General features: G+C 38.7%; 1 protein-coding gene across 1 annotated transcript in view; it reads left to right on the top strand.

Moving 5' to 3' along the window:
• LOC129749668 (uncharacterized) overlaps positions 1 to 24,042 on the top strand; it is a 666,246-nt gene that overhangs the window by 624,301 nt on the left and 17,903 nt on the right. Inside the window, exons 6-7 of the mRNA XM_055744704.1 lie at positions 18,302 to 18,638; positions 18,716 to 20,596. Coding sequence (XP_055600679.1) covers positions 18,302 to 18,638; positions 18,716 to 20,596 — 2,218 coding nt within the window. The remainder of the gene's footprint in view (positions 1 to 18,301; positions 18,639 to 18,715; positions 20,597 to 24,042) is intronic.

Here is a 24,042-nt window from a genome sequence, read left to right as displayed (position 1 = left end):
TAGTGTTTTTTTTTCAGTGAATAACATTAAATTCAACAATTTGAACCCATCTGAAAACAATTTTTTGATAAAATTTGCATTTTTCATAGAACTTTCTCTAGTGTGACATTCTTGCGTAGAACTATCAACATTGAGACAACCACCTTGATGAAAATTTCGTATAAGTTCAGAACAAAGTATACTTGTTTGTGTTTTTATTCGAAAGTTAACACTAAAAGAGACCGTTTCCAGCAAAAAAGTGAAAATGACCCAAACGTCACATCGGACATTCTTGCTTAGAACGGCAGTGTATTCGAAAAAAAAAATACAACACTTTGTTTTGTGAATAACTTGTGAATGCATGCAAGTTATCTGGTAATGTAACGTTTTCAAGTGCGAATTTTTGTGATGTTTTGTTGAGTGGTTTTATAGATGGCATCCAATGAACAAAATGTGATTTTATAAAATAATTGCTTTAGGACTCACTTGAAAGTCGACCAATTCTTACATAATGAATATCAATTTAAAGCTTTTTAATACATTGATATGTTTTTCAATTAGTTTAATAATCTCAAATCTTTTGAACTTTTGAAGATAGAAAAAATATATTTATGGAAATATGAAGTGCCTTTGAATAAAGGTTGAATTATTGAAAATCAACATTGGGTGCATAAAATATGAAAATTCTGAGTGGAAAACAGTTTGAATTAGAGCACAGAAATTACTAAAATTAACAGTTAAACGTAAATTTTCACTAATTGAGCAAAAAAAAGAAGTCATATTAAAAGGCAATCCGAATTTTTTCAGTTGCATGTAATCAATAAACATGTTCAATTTTCTATGGAAATTTGTATGGAAGAAGTATTTTTTGCATATGAAATCATCCAGAAAATTCAAATAAACTTGCAATAAAGTTTGCCTTTGATTCGATATTGGTTTTACCTATTCCTAAGCTTCATTTTTTGCCGAGGCAAGGACAAAGTATTTCACTAAAAACCATTTCATGTATTGTAATGTATTGTAAAATTGCAGCTTTCAAGTTAGCAATCAAAAGCATTAAAATTAAAAATGTTATTTTGAATTTTTCGTATGACATTGAATATCATTTCTGGGATACAAGCTATAATTAGATTTTGTTCCCATGAAATGGATTACAAAAACAAAAAATATTTCAAAAATAAAAAAATTAAGTGTTTCAAACTTTCAGTATATCTCTGGTGATTTTTGGAGGAAAATTTTCATTTTCCGTACAAATAAAATCACGTTGCGCTTGTTATTGAGTTCTGAATTTTCCAAGAAAATTATTGCTATTTTTGGCAGTAAAAACAGGTTTTGGAGGCATGCAATTAAATAAATTTGAAATTTCCATACAAATCTTGCAGCAGACTTACATATGTACAAAAATGGAGCAGGAGGACCAATTGTGGCACGATCCGATAATTTCTTCGGCTGTGTGTGGATCGTTCTTTTTTTCCAAAATCATGGTGTTAAAATTGTCCAACAAACGTTTTGTAAAGAACCCCGATGTGAAAAATGTTGTGTTCTGGCGTAAAACCTTATTTGCCGCAGAAGGAATCTTATGGTATTGTTTAACAATTAGGTCAAAAGTCGTGCGAAAAAAAACAAGACAAATTAAAACTGTCAATAGATGCATATTTTACAGCATAAAATATCGTTAAAAGCCTGAATTCATCAGTAAACATTCCAATTAACATGATTCAGTATTATTTTTGGGAAACAAATAAAAACAGCTGCAATATTGACAATTTAAGTCACTCCGTGCAACAATGGGTAATGGGACAACGATTGGCAAATCACCCTACTCTTTTTTGTTGAAAAACATTTCGGTATCGATTTAAGTATACAGCAAATGCGCGAAAATCGCTGTTTCGAGAAAATCGCGTTTAAAGTTTAACAGCTCCATAAGCGCTCAGCAAAACTATTATTTTGTTTTCTCAATAACTCGAACTTGAATCATCCATCTGACGTAAGTAGGTTCAAAATGTAGGTCTTTGAAGTACTTTTTCTCCTATCTGATAACATGATTTGTTTACGTTTGGCGCCTACGCCCTTTTGAAAAATCGACCAATTAGATCAGAAAAACCAACGTGTCTTGCTTTCATTTCATGAAGTTATTTCACATTTTATACAAAAACTACGAAAGGAATGCAGCTTACAATAAATTACTTTAACAGTTTGCTTAAAAAATCATACATTTTTAGTCGTTACAAATAGTGAGCATGATAAGCGCCTCTAAGTATGCAAACAATAATCAATATGCACAAAATTTAGGTACCGTCAACTGGGGCAACATACAACAATTTCTAACTTCAATGGCTTCTAAAATCTTAATGCTTACAGATAATCATACTTCTTGTACATCAAAAGTTTAAAGGTTGATGGGACACCTAATTGACGTAGTCAGAAAAATTATTTGTTTAAACAATTATTTTTAAATTTACAAATACATGCGATTTTCACCCTACTAAGAAAAAGGGCTAAGTTGCAACAAACTCTGTACTTACTTAACTTACTTAATGATCCCGCACCGATCCTCCGGTGCATAGGGCCGTGGTAAAAGACCTCCACTGTTGACGATTCGGAGCCAGCGTCTTCACTTGGTCCCAGTCAAGATTCTCGTCGACAGTTCGGATTTCAGCGGCTAGGCTTCGCCGCCACGAGTTTCTGGGTCTGCCTCTTCTTCGATGACCTTCGGGATTCCAATCTAGCGCCTCTCTGCAAATCTCGTTTTCATCTTTTCGCAGCGTGTGCCCAATCCATCTCCACTTACGTTCCCGAATCTCGATTTCCAGCGCCCTTTTAAGACACCGGCGATGTAGTTCCTCATTCGAGATCCAGTTGCCAGGCCACCAAGCGCGGATGATATTCCGCAGGCAGCGGTTTACAAATACTTGCAGTTTTCGCGTCTCAACCGCATATGTGCACCAAGTTTCGCACCCTTACAGCAATACGGATTTGACGTTTGAGTTGAAGATTCGGATTTTCGTTCGTAGAGAGATCTGGCGTGACAGCCAGATGTTTCGGAGACTCGCAAACGCAAATCGAGCCTTTCTGATCCGGGTTCCGATGTCTTTTCTGGTACCACCATCAGGCATTATCTGGCTACCAAGATACTGGAAGCACTCCACTTTCTCAACTTGTTGCCCAGCTACCATGAAACTGGAGGGATTTTCTGTGTTGATCTCCATCGACTTGGTCTTTCCGACATTGACTTTGAGACCCGCTGCCTTGGAACTTTCGGTGAGGTCGTCGTCGTCAAGGTCAAGGTCGATCAGTTGCTCCATCAGTTGAAGGATTCCACGGCAATCCTCGGTTCGGTGCACAGTCAATCGATTCGATCAGAATCTCATCCATTACGATTAGACAAAGTAGCGGTGATAGAAAACATCCTTGTCTCACTCCAGCAGTTACCGGGATTGGTTCGGACAAGACACCGTCGTGCAAGACCTTGCACGAAAATGCCTCGTATTGTGCTTCGATGAGATGGACTAGTTTCTCTGGGACCCCTCGTCGCCTTAGAGCCGCCCAGATGTTTTCATGGTTAAGTCGGTCGAATGCTTTTTCGAAATCAACGAACATCAGCAGAAGAGAGTCCTGGAATTCGTTGATTTGTTCCAGTATGATTCTTAGCGTTGTGATGTGGTCCACACATGATCGTTCGGATCGGAATCCAGCTTGTTGCCGTTGGAGTGTAGCGTCGATTTTCTCCTGGACCCTGTTCAGGATCACCTTGCAGAGTACTTTGAGGGTTGTACAGATCAACGTTATGCCTCGCCAGTTACCGCACTCTGTCAGGTCTCCTTTCTCCGGGACCTTTACGAGGATACCCTGCATCCAGTCGGCCGGGAATGTTGCAGTATCCCAGATGTCAGCGAAAAGACGGTGCAACATTTGTGCTGATAGGGCAGGGTCGGCTTTCAGCATTTCAGCAGGGATGCAATCGATCCCAGGTGCTTTGTTGGATTTCATGTTTTTGATTGCCGCTTCTATTTCAGTCAGCGAGGGCGCTTCCGAGTTGACGCCATTTCTGCGACTTACTGTTGGCGCTTCAAGCTGCGGGTTCTGTTGGCCATCACTATTCGTGACTCGGAAGAGTTGTTCGAAGTGCTCAGTCCATCGTTTGAGCTGATCTGTTCGATCGGTCAATAACTGACCTGCTGGGTCTTTCAGCGGCATTCTTGCATTAGTCCTTGCACCACTGAGGCGGCGAGAAATGTCATATAGCAATCGGATATCTCCATTGGCGGCGGCTCTTTCTCCCTCTTCGGCTACACGGAAAAAAATTGCATGGGTTTTTCAAATACAGGATCATGATAATTTTACTATGTCCACGATCTAGTATTTTCAACCACGATTTAGTATTTTCTACCAGAAATCTGGGCTAAAGTACTACGACATAGTATTTTTACTATGTGAACTTTGACAGCTCATAGTAATTTCCTCGTGTCTAAATTACCATGCGCATGATATTTAGATATTGCACTATTCGTGTTCTTGCAATTACTATGCGCATTGTCATCGTCTTTCGCGCGTGAAGTCCAGATTGATCGACGACAGCCGGGCTTGGCCTCAACGAGCCTTTAAACCGATACGCACCCGGAGCCGGACAACATGGTCGGAAAATGTATGTTTTCAGGTAAGTGAGATTGTGTTATTTTTTTCCCATTTTTCCATACCTATGTGTGCAAGATAGATTTACTGTTTTTTTTCTCAATTTGTTCAAGTGTCGGCGAATGCTGTTCTCGAGTTCCCCAACCGTGGGAACGTCCCTGGATGGTGTAACCAGTCAAGATTTCGTCAATTGGCCAACGTTGGGGAACACTGGGACGAAGGATTCTTACATCTGCCGGGCCGTTGGATGCAGTCTTTCAGGTGAGTGAAATTGTGTTTTTTGATAAGTCAATCTACTGCTTATTGAATAAGCAACCTGAACAGTTTTCCTATTTCCTAAAATTAATGTTTTTCTTGTTTTCCTTTTTTCATTTCAGGCTCTAGGTGTAGTCTTCGATGTTATCTCAATTTCCTCCGACCCCGACCGAGGTCGTATAAAATAAATTGAAAAATAAAAATTAGGGAAATAAAATTTTGTATTGGTAACAAATGAATTTTAATTTGAGGCCTTTATATCATGCATCATGGTAATTTTGTATTGTATACCATGCTACGATACTTATTTTAATGTGTTATTTTTATAATGGAAAATTGTACTTTTACAATGCACGAAGAAAAAGAATTCATTCAATCATTGACAGTTTTACTACGAATGCAGTCGAAACTACTATGCGCAGCAAAAATTAACACATAGTAAAATTACAATGCGCGTAGTAATTTCAAGAACAAAACATTATTGACTCAAAAATATGGTTGCGTGTTGTTCATTTAAACCACGGATCTAGTAATTTTACTATGCTTTTTTTTTGTGTGTAGGGAGTTTGTCCAGGCTCTCTTGTCTCGTCTACAAGCTCGTTTAACTGCCTTTTCCAGCTCCGCATATCGTAAGCGGGCGGCTGCTTTGGCTGACCCGGTACATGCCTGCTCAATTCCGACTTTCGCCTTTCTCCGATCATCGACCATCTTCCAAGTTTCATCCGACATCCATTCACCCCTTCTTCCACAAACTTTACCAAGAGTACCATGGCTCGTCGTGATATAGGCATTCTTGATTCCACACCACTGTTCTTCGACTGTTCCGTCTGTCGGCAGCTCCGAGGCCCGGGATTCTAGCTGTTCAACGTATGCCCTTTTCACCTCTGGATTCTCCAACCGGCGGACGTCGTATCAACACCCGACTTTCTCCTCGCGCAGTTGGACACGCGCAACTCTCAGTCATATCTCGCCAAGGACGAGGTGAAGGTCAGATGCAATGTCTGCGCTTCGTTTGTTGCGGACATCAAGAAGGCTCCTTCTCCATTTTCGGCTGATGCAGATGTGGTCAATTTGATTTTCTGTTCGGCCATCTCGGGATACCCAAATCACCTTATGTGCTGGTCGATGGGGGAAAAGCGATCCACCGATCACCATGTTGTTGTTGCCACAAAATTCTACAAACAGCTCTCCGTTTTCGCTCATCTGTCCTAGGCCATGGCGCCCCATGATGCGCTCAAAGTCCTGATTATCGGAGCCAATCTTTGCGTTGAAGTCGCCTAAGTGGATTTGAATATCACCCTTCGGAATTCTCTCAACCACGCTGTTCAATTGACTGTAAAACTGCTCTTTCTCCTGCAAATCGGCAACGTCAGTTGGCGCATAACACTGGACCTTTGTAAGGTTTCTAACCCGTGTTCTGGATCTGGCTACGATTATTCTTTCGTTTATCGGTTCCCATCTTTCTTCCGGATTCCGTAACAATTTCAAATCGGGAGCAGTAGGTTGTTAGCCTAGAGTTCTATCCCGCGATGGGGCTGCCATCTTGGACTTAGCTGGCGGGAGCCGCATTTCATGAATTCAGCCGCTCGCTGCAAGACAGATGCTGTTTGAGCCGCCCGTGACCTGGAGAACGGACGCTCGGTTGTTGTTGCACGCCGCCCCTGACCTGGGGAACAGACGCGTGCGGCCACCTTCTCAGTCTGCATGCGACCAAAGCATCCACCGGGGTTGGGTACCCGATCTCCGCTTAGGTTACTCGTACCCCAGCCGGCACCGCGGGGAGGTAGAGATACTCCCATAGTGGTAATATGACCACTATGGGGTCTCGTGTTGCACATTATCCACCGTTTACCAGCCAAACTCTGTAATTAATAAAAAACCAAATGAAAACGTTTGAAAATTTATAGTTTTTGACACATTTGTGATGTCATGACGCATAAAGCAGCAATTGCAGTAATTTTTTTTTGTTCGAATTGAATTATACATTTTTTCTGTCAAAAATGTTTTTAAGAAAAGAGTGTTAATCTGCTGCATACATTTAGGGGTAAAAAATACTACAAAATATTCTATTATCTTATATCATGTAAATAAATATTAGGATGGATGAAATTTTAATGTTTACAAACGCATTATGCAAAACAATCATATCCCAGCATATGGAAACGCGATTTATGAGATTTAGTTCTGATTTGCATTTTGTTGCATTTTACCCCAGACGACTAACTGAATTATAAAAATATTTATTTAAAAAAAATTGGAGATTGTCCGAAAAATATTTTTACACCAACAGTGTTAGTATAGGATAATGAAAGCAATATAAAGTTTGTAGGTGATATCGTTAAGCCAATCCAATACTGGGTAAAGTTTTTTAAGGCATCGAAAAATGTAAAAAATTGTACATCTTCTGCTCGATTTTTTAATTTTTTTATGAGCATAAAAAACTTTAAAAAACACTTTCACGATGTTAAAAACTATTTCATCATCAATTTGTTATAATTCAATGATAACTTCATTACAGTATATTGAAATAAAAATTGAATGAGTGTTGTGGTATACAAATGTTGCATCTAACCCAGCTTTTGCATGATGCCCCGTTTGACGGTATAGTACCTACTGCTAGAATATTTAAAAAAATATATATAATTGGTATGTTATTATGTTATTATGTAGATAATAACAGTATTTGATTTAATCAGTCCGTAGCTTACAGCGCTCGAGTACGGTCGTTTTTTTTCTGCTGTCGGGTGGAGCCGTTCGCGTCGCCGGTTAAAAATTGAAGGGTTGTGTTTCTCTGGATAAAATAAACTATTTGTGGAGCACATTCCAATCAAAAGATTGTGCAATACTTTTCTTAATCGAAAATGGAATGATTGAGAAAATAATCCAAAACAGTGCGTACTCGAATAGTGAATTTAATTTCATCAAAATGGCGGTGTCGTGGGTGAACTTCTCGGTTAATGATGCGAAGTTGAATTAATGCGCAACTTGCGAGTGAAGAAAAATGGCGATTCATATCATCAAATAGGGCATAGTGCTGGGATTGATTTTATGAGATGATGATAGATAAGTTGATTTGGCTGTTCGGTCATTGGGTGATTGGTTTTGTGGTGTTTTCGGATTTGAATGCAGAAATGCGCGAAATGTAATGCGGGATAAAAATAAAATTTGGAAGAAAAATTTTCGATTCGCCACCCGCACTCACATCATGGAGGTCCCGGCAGCTAGCGTCACTGATTGGATGAGAAGCAACATTTCTGGAGAACGCGGAAAAAAAACCCGGTGAGGATATTCCATGTTGTCATCATACTATCTCTTTCCATTTTTCTTTGATATTACCAGTTTTTATACATGCCAAACATACTATTCTGTCTTATTTTGTAAGTTGCATCTCACTCACCCATTCATAAATATGTCAGATGCATCATCAGCAGTCATCATAATGATCATTCATAATGAAATTTTCGCTAGATGAGAGCGAAGAGCATATGAAAACCAGCGAGCGACGTTTGATAAACTGGCCTCACTTCTCACTCTCTCACGATTTTAGCTGGCCGTGGCCGTCACTGTAAAATGGTAATGTTGCATTTTTTTTTTCCGCGAAAATAGAATATCTCTCTGATTAATTGCTACATAGAATTTCTCAATATCTTCTTTTGAGTGGAGTGTAGAGCTTTACTAGAAGTTGGTCGGGTGTTGCATAGGTTGCATGAGCTGAACAACAATTGAAAGCAGAGATATTCTTTCTGGTGTGCTTTTTTCGAGATTGTTAGATTCTTTCATTTCTTTTAAATTATTCAAATTATTTTTAATGTAGTGCCGCAAAATACGATTTAACATTTTGAGTTTTCAATTTATTATTAAACTTTTTTCATTTATATATTATTTGTTTAAACAGGAACCTAATAACACTTCTTTTTCAGGTATCAGGTAATTGTTTTTGTTATAAATTATTTTGAATTTTTACATTTACATGAATTTATACATTTGCATATTGGGACCTGGGAACCAGAGGGAATGCATCTAGGGATAACCCGTTGAGATTATTGCAAGCGGAGTGGTAGCCAACCATTGCAGGTTTCTGAGGGTTGGATGCCTTCCCTCGACGAACCATCGGCCGTGGAAGCCCTCGGGCCAACCACACAGACATAGGCAGGACCTTGCTACCGATGGGGGAACCATACATACATACATACATAATAACAGTATTTGATTTAATTGAAATATCTCGGTGCCAGTAGACAGTAAATCCCCGCTTATCCGAGCACTGGTTATCCTAGCTTCCGCGTTATCCGAGCCACCATTTTTATCCAAAACCCATGTAAAAATGTGTTTTATCATCAAGATATATTTTAAGCTATTAAATTGACGTTATTAGAATGGGGGTAGGCCCGATGGAGGGGATAACGCGGGAGCTCAGAAAACTAAAGTTCGGATAAACGGGGTTCTACATTTTAACTTTTCTCCGGTTTAACTTTTTTTTTAATTCTAAGCATCAACCGATTTCATACGAAACATTTTTGAGTTAATATATTTCACCAAAGATTGAAATATTGTAATCGATATTCTAGTCATCCTAAATTACCTTTTCCAATGACAAAAAATGCTGTTAAGAGACATCGTGTTGAGTGTTTTGTAAGTGTCATGATATTCTTAAAAATCCCCTTCAACAGTGTGTTTGTAATTCAATAAAATCGACCAATTTTGTAAAGACAGTGCTTTTAGCACTGGTACAAGGTTTGAAACTAATTTCATTTTTTTTTTGTTCAAACAAGTACAAACGAGCCTACTAGAACAAACAACTAAAAACTACTCAGTATTGATTAGATTTTTTTCTTCATTCCCAACTGACCCCAACGTCAACTTTTTGAACTTGTCGCTAGGCATGTAACTTTCCAAGTTCCTCATTCATAAACTCCTCTCCAAAGCGAGAACTTTCCTTCGGTGGCAGATTTCTGGATAATTGTACACTCTAGCTAGGTCTAGCCACAACCATAATCCCGAATTAATGACTTTTGTTTGCCAACTTGATTCCTGCCCTGCTGTTGTTCGGTTGCTCTACTACTGGTTAGCTAGAATGAAAATCCCGCATTCGGAAGAGAGTACATAAATATCGATTTTTATGTTTATTAGTTGGTGGTCATGTTGTCACCCTTTTAGCCATCAACAGCCGCTCTGTAATGAAGTTCGAGAGCAGAAGAAAAAAAATCTCGAATCCGATTCCCTAATGATGGTGAGGAGGAGAAAAAAAAGTTGAAAAACATACCGAGAGAAAAAGTTTTCAAGCAAGACCAAAACATTGCACAAAACTCTTTAATTAGATTGTTTCGAACATTTCCTCTTTGATTTCGGCAACAACTGCGGCACTAGAGCCAGAAAATGTTCGATTTTCGTGACACATGCTCGTACGCCGATCCCCGATGGAGATTACCGATAGCGTAATAATCCATTTGAAATTATGCAAATGATGTTAAATATCAGATTCAATTACCCGACGTCATTTGGCAGCAGGGCGAAAAGTAGGTGAATCGAAAATAACACCTCAAATTCCTCCAACTTGTGAAGCGTACAAAATGATACTCCCTAGGATGATATTTTTTTTTCCTATTTTCATTGCTTTTCTTCTAAAGAGACATCGAAATCCCGAAGCCCCACACTGTGACTAGCAAATTTTCACCGAAAATAATCGAGGGGTATCGGCGAAGGCTCAATATTTTCGACGTGCTGTAATATCCTATCAGTTCCGAAATATTCATGAGCCTAATAGAATTAGCTCTTGGGACGTTTTTTCTTATTTTCAGCTTTTAAACTGATATGATGTCTTCAATGAGGTGGTGTAGCTAAATTTCTTTTTCAAAATTTGCAGCTTTTCCACCCTTATCAGTCCTAGAAATTTTTACACGTTATAGTCCCTGGAGTGTCAATTTGACACTCTTTACTAGAACCAATATATCACTCTTGTTTCTCAACACTCAACTCAAATATGTTTCCCAGACATTATTGTCATACAACACTTCAGTTTTTCGTTATTCAAAATCTAAGAAAAAAAATCCGAAAAACATGCTTCGGAAAAAAGACTGTAGCTCAGCTACGGAATGCTCAAAAAAATTTCACTGAGTGTCCAAGGAAGCTGAAGATAGAAGCTATACGTTGTACATAAGTTATTTTTTTTTCAATTTTCTTATGATCATGACCACAAAAATATGTAAAAAAAATTGGGGTAGAAACTGTACTTTTCAATCAATGAACCGCCGAAATTTTTAAGGTCACTTAAATAAATTTTGAAAAGAGGACTGAAAAGTTGATATAATTTGACACATTGTTGCTTTTTTAGATAGACAAAATCCGAAAAACACAATTTTGACGTATTTTCAATGGTAGCTGTTTTCCGAACTCTTCGTCAATTTGCAATTTTTGTACATTTTCTTGCACTAAAATACAACTTTGTACTGGTTTTTGAGTTTGTATACTAACGCGAGATTTCCGCAATAAATTTATATTCACCATTATAATGGCTACGGGTGAATATAAATTTATTGCGAAAATTTTGCGGTAATATACTCAAAATCCAGTACAAAGTTGTATATAAATATTAGAAAATCTGAAAAAATTGCAAATATGAAAAAATGTTCGAAAAACAGCTACCTTTGAAAATTCGTCAGAATATTCTGTGTTACGTATTTTGTCAATCTACTTTTGAATCCTCTTTTCAAAATGTATCTGGTGTGACTTTCGTGGTCATGATCTTAAAAAAATTCAATAAAATATTTACTTATGTGCAACATGTAGCTTCTAACTTCAGTTTTTTTTGGACACTAAGTGAATTTTTTTTAGCTTGCCGTAGCTCTTTTTTCCGAAGCATGTTTTTTTCGGTTTTGTTTTTTCTTAGACTTTGAATAACGGAAAACTAAACTGTTTTATGTGATAATGTCTGAGAAACATATTTTAGCAAGTCAAGCGCTATCGAGGATAATGACCTTTTTATTCGCAGATCTAGAGCCTAAAGTATTCTGCTATCTAGGTGACATAATTATTTGCTCAAGAACTTTCGAAGAACATCTACACATGCTTAAAGAAGTGGCAAGCCGATTGAAAAAAGCGAATTTGACAATTTCGGCGGAAACGTCAAAATTTTGTAGAGCAGAATTTAAATATCTGGGTTTCGTTTTGAACGAAAATAGATGGAACGTAGACGAGGAGAAGATCAGCTGCATTGTCAAATTCCCAGCACCAACAACACGGAAGGAGGTACAACGCTTTCTGGGATTGTGCAACTGGTATCGCCGTTTCGTTGCAGATTTTTCTTAAATTTCTGCATCTCTAACGGAGCTTACAAAAACTAAGATCAGGTTCAAACGGAACACTTAAGCGGAACAAGCATTCACAGCACTAAACAGGCTCTTACATCAGCTCCGGTATTAGCGATGCCAGACTACAATAGACCCTTTGCTATAGCTTGATGCCAGTGACATTGCTTTTGGAGCGGTACTAACGCAGGAAGTAGATGGACAGGAACACCCGATATGCTATTTTTCGCAAAATCTATCGTCCTCGGAACGGAAATATTCGGTCACCGAACGCGAATGTCTAGCTGTAATAAGGGCTATTGAAAAATTCAGGGGATTCATTGAGGGGACAAAATTTACAGTATTCTGTGACCATGCTGCCCTGAGTTACCTTAGGTCGCTGAAAAACCCTACAGCGCTCATGAGCCGTTGGTTGCTGCGTTTGAATGCATTTGATTTCAACATAAAATACCGCAAAGGAACAATCAATGTGGTCCCTGATGCGCTGTCTAGAATTATTCCAGAGGACGTTTTTGTTGTGACTTTAGAAGCAGATTCCTGGTACACGCAATTGAAGGAGCAAGTAGAGCAAAACCCAAGCAATATAGGGACGAATGCCTCCTGTGGAGTTAAAATCCCTTTAAAATAAAATAAAAAAACCCCAAGCACCTTCCCGACTTCAAGCTGATCAACAAGGAGCTATACAAAAACTGCAAACGCAAGGATGAAATCGGAACGGTTACGCACAAATGGAAGAAGATTGTTCCGAAGCACGAGAGATTGGAGATGATCCGGAGGTTCCACGACTCAACATCATCGGCACATTTGGGCTTCATCAAGACTCTATACAAACTGTCCGAGGAAGGCGAAGGACGTAGCAGCTTACATCAGGTCGTGCGATACATGCAAGGCATCTAAAGCAGCGAACACGGCGATGATGCCAACCAATGGGAGCAGCGAAACCGGCAGGATTACCATAGGAACTGATCTCGGTTGACTTTGTTGGTCCGTTAACCAGATCGAAGGCGGGAAACACAGTCATGTTGATTATAGTAGACTGGGTAACCAAATATATTATAGTTCATCCCATGCGCGCTGCAGACTCCGTTAAAATGGTAGACTTTCCGGAAAAAGAGGTGTTTTTGAAATTCTCGAAACCACGTATAATCCTATCAGACAACGGTAAGCAATTCCTGTCGACAGCGTTTAAAGCTCTTTTAGCGAGACACCGGATCACACACATGACTACAGCTTACTACTGTCCAATGATGAACAACGCAGAGCGAGTGAACAGGGTGCTTATAACATGCATCAGGGCATTTATTGAAGAAGATCACCGAGACTGGGAAGCCAACCTATCAGGTATTACGGCAGCCATAAACAGTGTCAAACACGAAGTTACCGGTATAAGTCCGCATTGCGCTAACTTTGGAAGAGATCTGCTGCTTCATACGGATCTGTATACGCAGCAACACACCAAAGGACCCCAAAGTGGCACAGGAGGTGCGTTTATCAACTATTCGGCGCATACACGAATTCATCCAACAACGAATAAAAAACAATCACTTGAAATCGAAACAGCGGTATGACGTCAACAAGAAACCGGCTCCTTTCAATGTAGGAGATCTAGTAATGGCGTCGCAAACTTCACTCTCTCATCGAAGGCAGATCACATCAACCGGAAACTGGATCCCAAGTTTGTACCGGCAATCGTGAGGAAAATACTGGTCACCTACTTATACGAATTGGAAGACATCCAGTCAGGAAAGCAGGGTCGGTATCATGCCAAGGACATGAAAGCCGACTAGAGAGGGTTCAAGCTATGTAAGCAGTTGCTGACAATATATATATATATATATATATATATATATATATATATATATATATATATATATATATATATATATATATATATATATATATATATATATATATATATATATATATATATATATATATATATATATATATATATATATATATATATATATATATATATATATATATATATATATATATATATATATATATATATATATATATATATATATATATATATATATATATATATATACAAAACACGACATTGAGATGGCTGACGGACCTACACACACGCACACATTGAAACCTCACCTCCAATACTATCGGACCACGACAACACGTTCCTGACGCCGAATTAGCGTTGAATTGCGCTTGGGATATTGGAATGCTGAAAATCCTGGAAAGAACAGATGCTCGAAACACCACGTCGCTGCAGTCAAAGGGATTGTCAGGACAACAAGAACCCCGCGGATTGCAGTTTTGCGGAGTAGACATCATGACGGCCGCTACTACAATATCGACTCTCTGCCGCAAACTACCGATACCGCCATGTTCCAGCTATGACGCAGATCAACCCCCATCTGTGAACCACTACGCTCAATGCGCTAAAAACACCGTTAGCCGATCGGGAGAAATCGCGCCACAATCGAGGGCAGTTAGCAGGATCATCGCTCGCTATCTCCTCGTATTTAAAATTGCGGTGACTTAAAAATGCTAAATTTGTTAAATTTTATCCATCGGTTTTCGAGATACAGAATGTCATAGATTTATTTATCGGCCCTTAATGTGTTAAGAATGCTTGTCCATTCAATTCCCAGATTTCAAATCTTCAATCAAAATTAGTTTGTAAACACAATTCAGCTGAAAATCACAAATAAAAGATAGAATATGAGATTTTTGTTTTGTCAGAAAAAACTAAATTTTATTTTAAGAAATCATCCTTAGGATTTTCATTATGGAATGGATACTTTATGAAAAATATTTGCTGTTAAAAATCATTTTCAGCTAAAAAATCTATACAAAATTTTATATTTTCCCGGTGTATTGTTTAAAATTATTAATACATTAAGGACACAAAAAATCGACATTCTATGTTTCAGAAATCAATAGAAAACATATTGTTTTGGGACCGGAACACTTTTCGGAACGCGAACTAGAAAACCGAAACTGTTTCACTTAAACGAAACAACTTTATTTTTCGGATCGAAATTAGCGGTTTATTTGGGCGAAGTAAACAAGGCGGCGGATTGATCAGAACTGACTATCTATTTCTGTATGCGCAAATTGAGAACAAGAGTGTGTAGCATAATCAAAAACCTTTTCTATTTGAGCTATTCACAATTTACACAAGTATTGGCAATGAGAAATTAAAAAGCTTCAATTCAAGCAGTGAACAGAGCTTTTATCCATCCGAAAGCTACTTTAGATCACTTCCGGATGGATCTACTTTGACGTGTGGGTAACTGTTATACTAATTTAAAACTACCACTACTACTACTCCTACTTCGGCTCTAAACAAACACATATAGTAATAATAATTTAATATAAATGAGTAACGAAAAGTGTTGTGTTAAACTTTTTAGAATGAGGTTTCATTATTAGATTCATAACATTTGAAATATGCTTCTTAATGGAACATACTAGCCGCAACCGAAAAAACGAGTGTTAACATTGCAGCTTTTTTTAAAGTCATATTTCAAATTAAAATCATTATTTTGGTTCAAGTTTGCATCAAACCAATTTAATCCGAAAATCGGATTATTTTTATCTCTGTTTTTTTTTTTTTTTGAAAACTTGATTTATTATCATCAAAAGTTCAAATCTTTGAATTTGCAAAATAGATTGGAAGATTGGTCTTGTTTCATTTGAGCAAAGAATAGGTTTTTTAAGAAATGGAAGGCTCTTCTAAAAAAGCTTATTTTTTGCTCAAATCACACAAATTTGATCTACCAGATTCGTAAACAAATTCAAATATTTTAACCATCGATGAAAGCGAATTTAGTTCACCTTCTAGATTTAGGATCAATTTTCTAAAGTTACGATTTAATACTAAAACTTTAAATTTAAAAGCACTTGAAATGAATAATCATATAGTTACAAACATAATCTGTTTATTTTTTTTTGTATTCGTGCATTATTGGGCAAAAAATGAGTCACCAAACCGACCTGACTGATATATTTTGATTAATTTGTTATTAATTTCCATGTTTGAAAAAAGACCTATTTTTCTGTGTACTTACATAAAATCTATTCAAACAATTTCTAAGTTACTAAATTAAGTTAGGTATGCAAGTCATATTTGATAATGAGATGATTCAGTTGAAAAACTCCTCCCACTTTAACCTTCCCCTAGTTTTTGCGAAGGACGGGAGACTGTTCAGAAATAAACCAAAAATAAAGCCAATTCTTGAATATTCAATAACAGAAACGAAATAATGAAAAAAAATGTAAAGTATTTCCTATCATTCCTAAAATTTTAGTTTTTCAAAAAAAAAAACAGCAATAACAAATGCTGAAGATCGATTTTTAAATTCACACGACAAAAATAATTCGTTTCAAAATTCTTAGAATCAAAGATCAATTACTTTTTTCAATTATAAAATTCATAAGTTCAGATTTATACTGAGAATACTTGAAAAGAATCGCTTTTTGTGAAAATTCTGGAAGTTTCGTATTTACGTTTGGAATATATTTAGCTACATCACAGAATTCAGGAAACCGGGCCGAATATTCAGGTTTTGTAAACGAAACGAAAAATAAATCTAAAATCAAGTTCAGAATTTTTATAATTAAAAAAACAACAAATATTAGTTGGAAAGTTTTGCAAAGCACACCAGGTCAGTTTTAAATAAAATTCTAATCAAAATACCAACAAAAAAACTTCCCATGTATGCTGATAGAAGAATTATCAATAATGAACAATTATAATCGGAAAAAGAAATCTAAGAAGCAATTTATCGAGCTGGACATTTTTTATTTAGATGTTTATCTTATCGTAATCTAGTGCGCTGCATACATCCAGGCGTTTATGGATCTGTATGAAAAGTTTTCTGCGTTTCATCTCAACTAGAAACACAAATAAAGCTAGCCAGCTTTGGGCATTTTGTTTCATTCCTGTTTTGAAAAATACTTCGATTTTCCATTTCGTTTTAAATCAGTTTTTTGATTCTGGAAGAATCTGTTTCGGTTTTGTTAGATTTAATTTTTCAAATCGCAATTTGCTAAATTTTTAATTATACCTACTAAATTTGAATTAAAATAAATTTTTAAGAGAAAACTGTTTGAGAACGTTTTTAAGAAAATATTATGCGTATCTGGAAGACCTCAAATTGATTCAATGAGGAATTTCGCTTAATGTCGAAATTCCATTCGAAGTATTGATGGATTCACTTTCCAGGTAATTAAATATCACGCCAAAGATGTTTTGTTCCAATAGCCACAAATTTTCAATTAATTTCCCACCGCCCTTACCTCCCTCTCAATCCTTGGTTTTAAATTTCGACAGGCGTTTCTCCTTATTGTAAGCACTGATGCAAATCAGCCGAATCGAAGATTTACGATGTAGTACAAGCGTAATGTCAATGTTTTTATTGCTTACTAATTGTTATTCTGAACCCTGTCATGTCCGAAAACAATTCGCACAAGACAGCTTCAAACAGTTTTAGTAATTGCATTCCAATGTGATGTAATTTATAGGGTATTTTCCCCCATCCATCTGTTCCCATTGAACTTTCCTGAGCACGGGAAAGATGTTCCTCCCTGGCTACAAAATCCAGCAACACTAACTAACCAAAATCACTCGGCCCTGTCCCAGATAACAGCAGTAAATTTCCATTGGAAGCATCCGATCTGCCAAATTAAATAGATCGATTTTGGGCTCCGACAGTGGAAATGCAAATAATCGTATTTAATTCACCCACTTGAAATTGTCAGAACGGCTACCCACGAAAGGTAGCCAATTAGGACGTCCTTCAAAGTCACCACCCCATTCTGCCTAAACCGAAAGTATTTAGATCGGAAACGCAATTGCGGATGGTTGAATGAGGGGGGGCGAAGGAATTTCCTGGTTCACTTTTAGATCACAAATCCATACACGCATAATTGCCTTTTCATTTGCGATTTTCCATTTCAATTGAAACCCAAATGCTTTTCATTTCATGTGGTGTGGTTAAGTGTACAAAAGGGTTTGAACAGACGAAAAAAGGATGCTGACATTGAAAAGAATTCAAACCTTTTTGTAGTCGAAAAAAGAATACCGGAACCTGCAATAATTAGATCAAATTTTCTTCTCTTCCTTTTTCCTTTTTTAAACATTTTAACGGAACACACAGGTTTCGTTCCTGGAGCCCCTAAATCTACAGCAACCCTTGTCATCAGTTCCGCCCAATAGTGGATTGCAACAGCAACAGCAACATCACCAACATACCCATCAGCAGCAACCACAAATCGCCCCACCCCCGATCCCTCAGAGCCATCCAGCTAATGTCTCTGAACTAACCGCAGCCGCAAATACAGTTGCTGCCATCAAGACGGTTGAAGAGATTTTCGATAATCCCAGACGAAGCTACAAACGAGCGACCGGACGAAACTCGCAGCATCCACGACCCCGCAGAAGGGCAAGCTCCGGTAGCTCGGAGGTGAAATACATCAACCAAAATTTCAGTTCAGGTAAGGACGGCCAACCTTCTACTTAGAGAATCACGATGGCGGTAATTGATATTGATGGTGATTCCATTCCATTTTAGGTTCGTCTGCTCCGGTTAGCTCCGAAGAAGAAGACAACGACGACGAAGAAGATGAATTGAGTAAAATCCCCGAACTAAACTCACCGGATAGTATATCTGAAGATTTGGTTCATCCTCTTCCGCCCCGGCAAAGTCCCGTGAAAACCACCGGACCCGACACCGCGAAACGTAATCCGTCACCCTACTACTACTCTGATTTGCTAAAGAACAAGACTCAACAACAAGAAGATCAACCGTCTGAACCACAGCCACAAGAAACAACCCAACACGAATCTATCGAAGCCAAACGAGTCAACAGTCGAACATCTTCCACAAACACTAGGCGCGAGGCGGGAGGATTAAGATACCGTAAAAGTAGCAGCCTCGACACACCAGCAGCTGAGAAAGAAGTCTGTCTACCGAAACGTTACTCCATAACCGAGGAAGGTGTTCGTATAATACGCTGTGATTCACCTTCGACCACAACTTCGGAAGATTCGGACTGCTCTGAATGTCGCAAACGACGAGACTGGCATGCGCAAGCTTTAGCAATAGTGCGTGCCAACTGTAATCTTCCACCGTCGGTTGATCCTTCAATGCCACCGCATCGAATGCTCGGTCCAGCATCAGCAGTTTGTGCCTGTGCCACACCAGCCTTCGGTGAGGACAACGATGAACTCTTCCGGCCACGTAGTATATTCTACGTTCACCAACCCGGTGCCCAAAATTGTGCCGATTGCGTACTAAGTGACAATTCCGCCGCGGTCAACGAAGATATGACGGGAATTAGGACACGGCAAATCTACGAGACTGCTTTCGATTCGAAGATAACCCGATCGGACGACGATTTGGACGAAGTAGATCGGGTTACCAATCAGTCCGTTTTGCTGCAACTCTCCAAAAGTAACAACAGCAGTACAAGCAATATGGTTTCCAGTCAGAACAAGGAAAACCGGGAACGAGCAAAACGAACTGACGGGAAACGATCCAAAAGCGCTGTGAAAACACCATCAGGAACTCAAATACAAACCACGGCAAGCATAGAGAACAATACGGAAACGACACTATCCCAAGATTTGGAGAAACTTCAGATCGACAAACAACTAGACAATATAACCAACGCAAACTCTACGTCTTCCTCTCAACTTCCCCTTCGTGGATACACGCCTTCTCCTCCCTCGACCGCACCTCTTCCGATGAAGTTCCCGGGCAAACATGAACGGTTCTTCATCAACAGCATCAAAAGTGCTCCCAACCTTCCCTCTTCCAATGCCGCCCAACACCCAAGACTCAAAGATCTCCGGCTAGATGTACAGGCGATACGCAACAGTGAAGTTCCTCCTTCCGCCGGCAGTTGTGATGGTAGTATTAACGATTCTTCCTACAATAGTCCTAAGAACAGCGATCATCGACCCCGATCAACGATGTGCCTGGAGCCGGAGCGTGTCCTTGAGCTCAAACGAAGTCACAAACAGAGGGGTCGGAATTTTTCGTCCACGGAAAGTATGGCTACATCTAGCAGCGGTGGTAGCATGGAATCTCTAAAATCTAGTACCAGCGAGGGCAACCGGAGCACTTCCAGCTCCGATTCACGCCACTCTTCCTCCCTGAGCTCGCACAGCTCCGATTCGAACCCAACCATTGCCTTACCGCTGCGAGTGCCAATCTCCCTCCACAATAAACTCAACATCCTTAGTCCGATTTCGGACAAATCGTCCCAGGAACCGGGTTCGGAAACTTCCGACATCAACCGGAACAACTCCCAGAAACAGTCACCCGAAGAGGGCACCGGTGGAGGTTCTCTGGTCAAGAAGGAGAACGGTGACGAGAATGAGGCGGCTGTGAAACTGAGCGTACCGAAGAGGCGGTCCGCACCCAACAAGACGCTGCTACTGATTACAGGTATGATTATTTGAAAATTGTATAAACATATCTATCAGAAATTGTACCTAAATATTTACTACAGTCCCAACACATTTGAAACTGAAATTCTATATTATCCACTAACAGTCTAGAGTACATATCTATAACGCTGCAGTATCTTATTTGTTCAACTTAATATAATCATCAAAAAGTGGTCAGACTAAATTGAGTGTAAATGGAGTATATGTTTATTTAAAAAATAAAGTATCATTCTTTTTTAAGTTCAATATGTATAAATGAAGGGAACAATACTCAGTTAAGATTCCGGTTGACCTAGTAAAAATTGGCGAGCCTTTCGTTTGATGCCTGTCATCAGATTTCGTACACTCACTTTATAAAGTGGATGGATATATCCACTTTCTTCGTCGCAGAATGCCAGTTTGCTACGAACTGCTTTTCGCTGCTAACAGTTTTTTGGGTCTTTTTATGGTTCTGCTTAGCTATCACTCAATATCTTTCGATTATGAGAAGTTCTGATGTGCTGGGAGGGTTCTCCATCGCCTTTTTTCCATAATATCAGGATGCCAAATCCGGCCAAAACAGCACTGACAAGTTAAGTTTCTTCAATAAAAGGCAGCAAATGCTTTTGAAGTTACTCACGTAAATTTCCTGGTTGACGATCTCGGTTGCAACAAAAATGTAGCTTTTCAAGCCACTGGTGCAGATAGCTTGCCAAACCAGATATTTCTTAGCAAACTTTAATAGTTTAATATGCTTGAAAAAGTCTGCCACCTTTCCCCATCCGGACACCTGCACGTTGTTGACGGCGTACCACTCCATGGCCTTTTATTTTAATGGCAAGATGCCAAATCCGGCCAAAACAGTACGGAACAACCGTGTTTCTTCAGGAAAGGTAGCAGACGTTCATTCAAACACTCTTTCACGTAAATTTCTTGGTTGACAGTCCCGGAAGTTGTGAAAATGCTGCTTTTCAAGCCACAGGTACAGATGGCTTGCCAAACCAGACATTTCTTCGCGAACTTTGACAGTTTCATGTGCTTAAAAATATCTGCTACCTTTCCCCTTCTATTTGCCGTATAAAACTTCTGTCCCGGAAGCTGCTTGTAGTCGGCTTTGACGTAGGTTTCGTCGTTCATTACCACGCAGTCAAACTTCGTCAGCATCGTCGTGTACAGCCTCCGGGATCGCGCTTTGGCCGTCGTATTTTGTTTATCATCGCGATTTGGAGTCACTAGCTTCTTGTAAGTCGATAGTCCGGCTCGTTTTTTGGCTCGAGGCACGGTTGTAGACGATACACCCAGCTTATTTGCGACATCTCGGAGAGAGAGGTTCGGGGTTTCGATTGAAACTACCGACAACTCTCTTTGTCGTCTCAGCGGCTTCCGGTTTTCGATTTCCCCCCGATCCAGATTTCCTGGCTGTCGACAAACGTTCCCCAAACACTATAATTACATTTGTAACGGTTGATTTGGCAACTTTTAGCGATTTTGCCAGCTTTACGTGCGAGTAGCTCGGATTTTCGCGATGCGCGAGCAAAAATCTGATACGCTGCTCTTCTTCCTTGGACGGCATTTTGACAACTGAAGAGTGAATTCCAAAATCAAAATAGGAGCAACATTCTACACACACACACACGCACACCTTCAAAATGAGGGTTGTTCAGGTTTTTTTAAATGCAAAATTGAAAGAAATACGTCAAGTTGATATTGACCAAATTTTGACCGTATCACCCTTTATCATGACTGAAAAAAGTGTGTCCCGGCGCACAGTGGGCCAGGAACCACACTTTTGCGGTCAAAATTGACTGCAGGCCAGAGGGTTCGTTATAGCTTATCGGTGTCTTCGACAAAGTTACTCGACTATATTTGCGCTATCTACTGATGTATTTGAATTAGTTCTATGTTTCACCGCAAGGTGGCGCCAAAATCTATTTTTTGCAGAAGCTAGATACAGGCATGGTTTCTTCTACACCACAGTATTCGATTGGAACAGACTCAAACGAGATATTCTAGTGGAAAACTTATTCGTTTCGCAAATTTTTTCTGTCAAAATCGCAAAAAAAAGGTTGCTTGCTTGCGAGCAGTTTGGCGCACCTCATTTATCGAGAAGTGACAGTTTTGATTATGATCTAAATGCATGTAAAAAATGTCGGTGGGTTCTCGTGGGTTTCTTGCCGAAAGATTTAATAAAGTTGGTTAATTTTCAATACAAATTCACATATTTAAAGACCTTTTTCAAAGAAAACATTCGCATTTCTCGTAGAATAGTCAAATTTTCATCGTTATATTATTGCTTTAGTCCATTTTGATGCTTAATTAAGCGATTAAGCACATTTGGTCAAATTTATTTTAAAAAAATAATAATTTAAAACTATTTTTTTTTTCAATTTATTTTGAAAATTTTATTTTTACAAATTTGATCAAAAATGCAAAAAATGTGCTGAATTATTTATTCAAGCATCGACTAAACAAGCTCAACAGACTCAATAACTGAACGATGAAAATTCGACTTTTCTACGAGAATTGTACCGTTTTGTTTAGCTCAATCCAGGTCAACTTCACCTCGCTACGAGGTATGTTTTACTTTATTCGATTTAACCTTATTTTCTAGGTGAATTATACTTTTTTATTCAGCTCAATTCAGGTCTACTTCACCTCGCTACGAGGTAAGATTTACCTTTTTTTGGCTTCACTTTTTTACAAGGGGCTGAAAGAGAAGGAAATTTCCGAACTGACACTTCAGTACCGCACTGACGTTTTGGTACCAAAATGCCATTGAAATCAAAGGGGAACTGACGTTCTGGTTCCAAGAAGTCGGTACGGTCCGTTTGTATGTGATTTGACAGTTGCTTCAGTCCTTTGTTTTTTACCTCGCTGTGAAGTGAGTTTCACCTAGAAGAGGTAGAAGTTACCTTTATGGCTTTCACGAGCGTTCACCTCGCTATCTCGGTAAATTTTACCATTTTATTATTTTCCGTGTAGCGTTCGGAGAAAAGATGCCAGGTGGTTTCGTCCAAAAACTGGACTCCGCGAAGAAAATAAAACAGGATTTTTCAGGACACCAGTATATTAATTGAAATGAAATGCAGCTCTTCTTAGATTGCATAAATTAAGCCGAAAAACGGTGCAATATATGCCTTAATTTATGCAACAGAAGAGATAAGAAGTAAGCTGACTTGTAGTTTATATCGAAAAAACGCTGTTAAAATATCATCTGAACCGAATTTTATCATCGGTTTAAGAGGCTAAACTGTTTTATTACAAATTCAAATACAGACAGTTTTTGGAAAATCAGGACGGCTTCTCGAAAATCAGGACAAATCCTGAAAAATCAGGACACCTCTGGCACCTTTGGTTCGAAGAGCACGTCTTTTCTCGTGAACGTACCAAGAATAAACTGTGTTAACTCTCAGATTTCTCCTCAACACAATGTGCAATAGATTTGTTCGGAGAAGGAAATTCTCT

Source organism: Uranotaenia lowii, chromosome 2 (assembly GCF_029784155.1).
Source record: "Uranotaenia lowii strain MFRU-FL chromosome 2, ASM2978415v1, whole genome shotgun sequence".
Classification (NCBI taxonomy): domain Eukaryota; kingdom Metazoa; phylum Arthropoda; class Insecta; order Diptera; family Culicidae; genus Uranotaenia; species Uranotaenia lowii.
The sequence above is the reverse complement of the archived record's forward strand: the minus strand, read 5'-3'. Positions and strand labels throughout refer to the sequence as shown.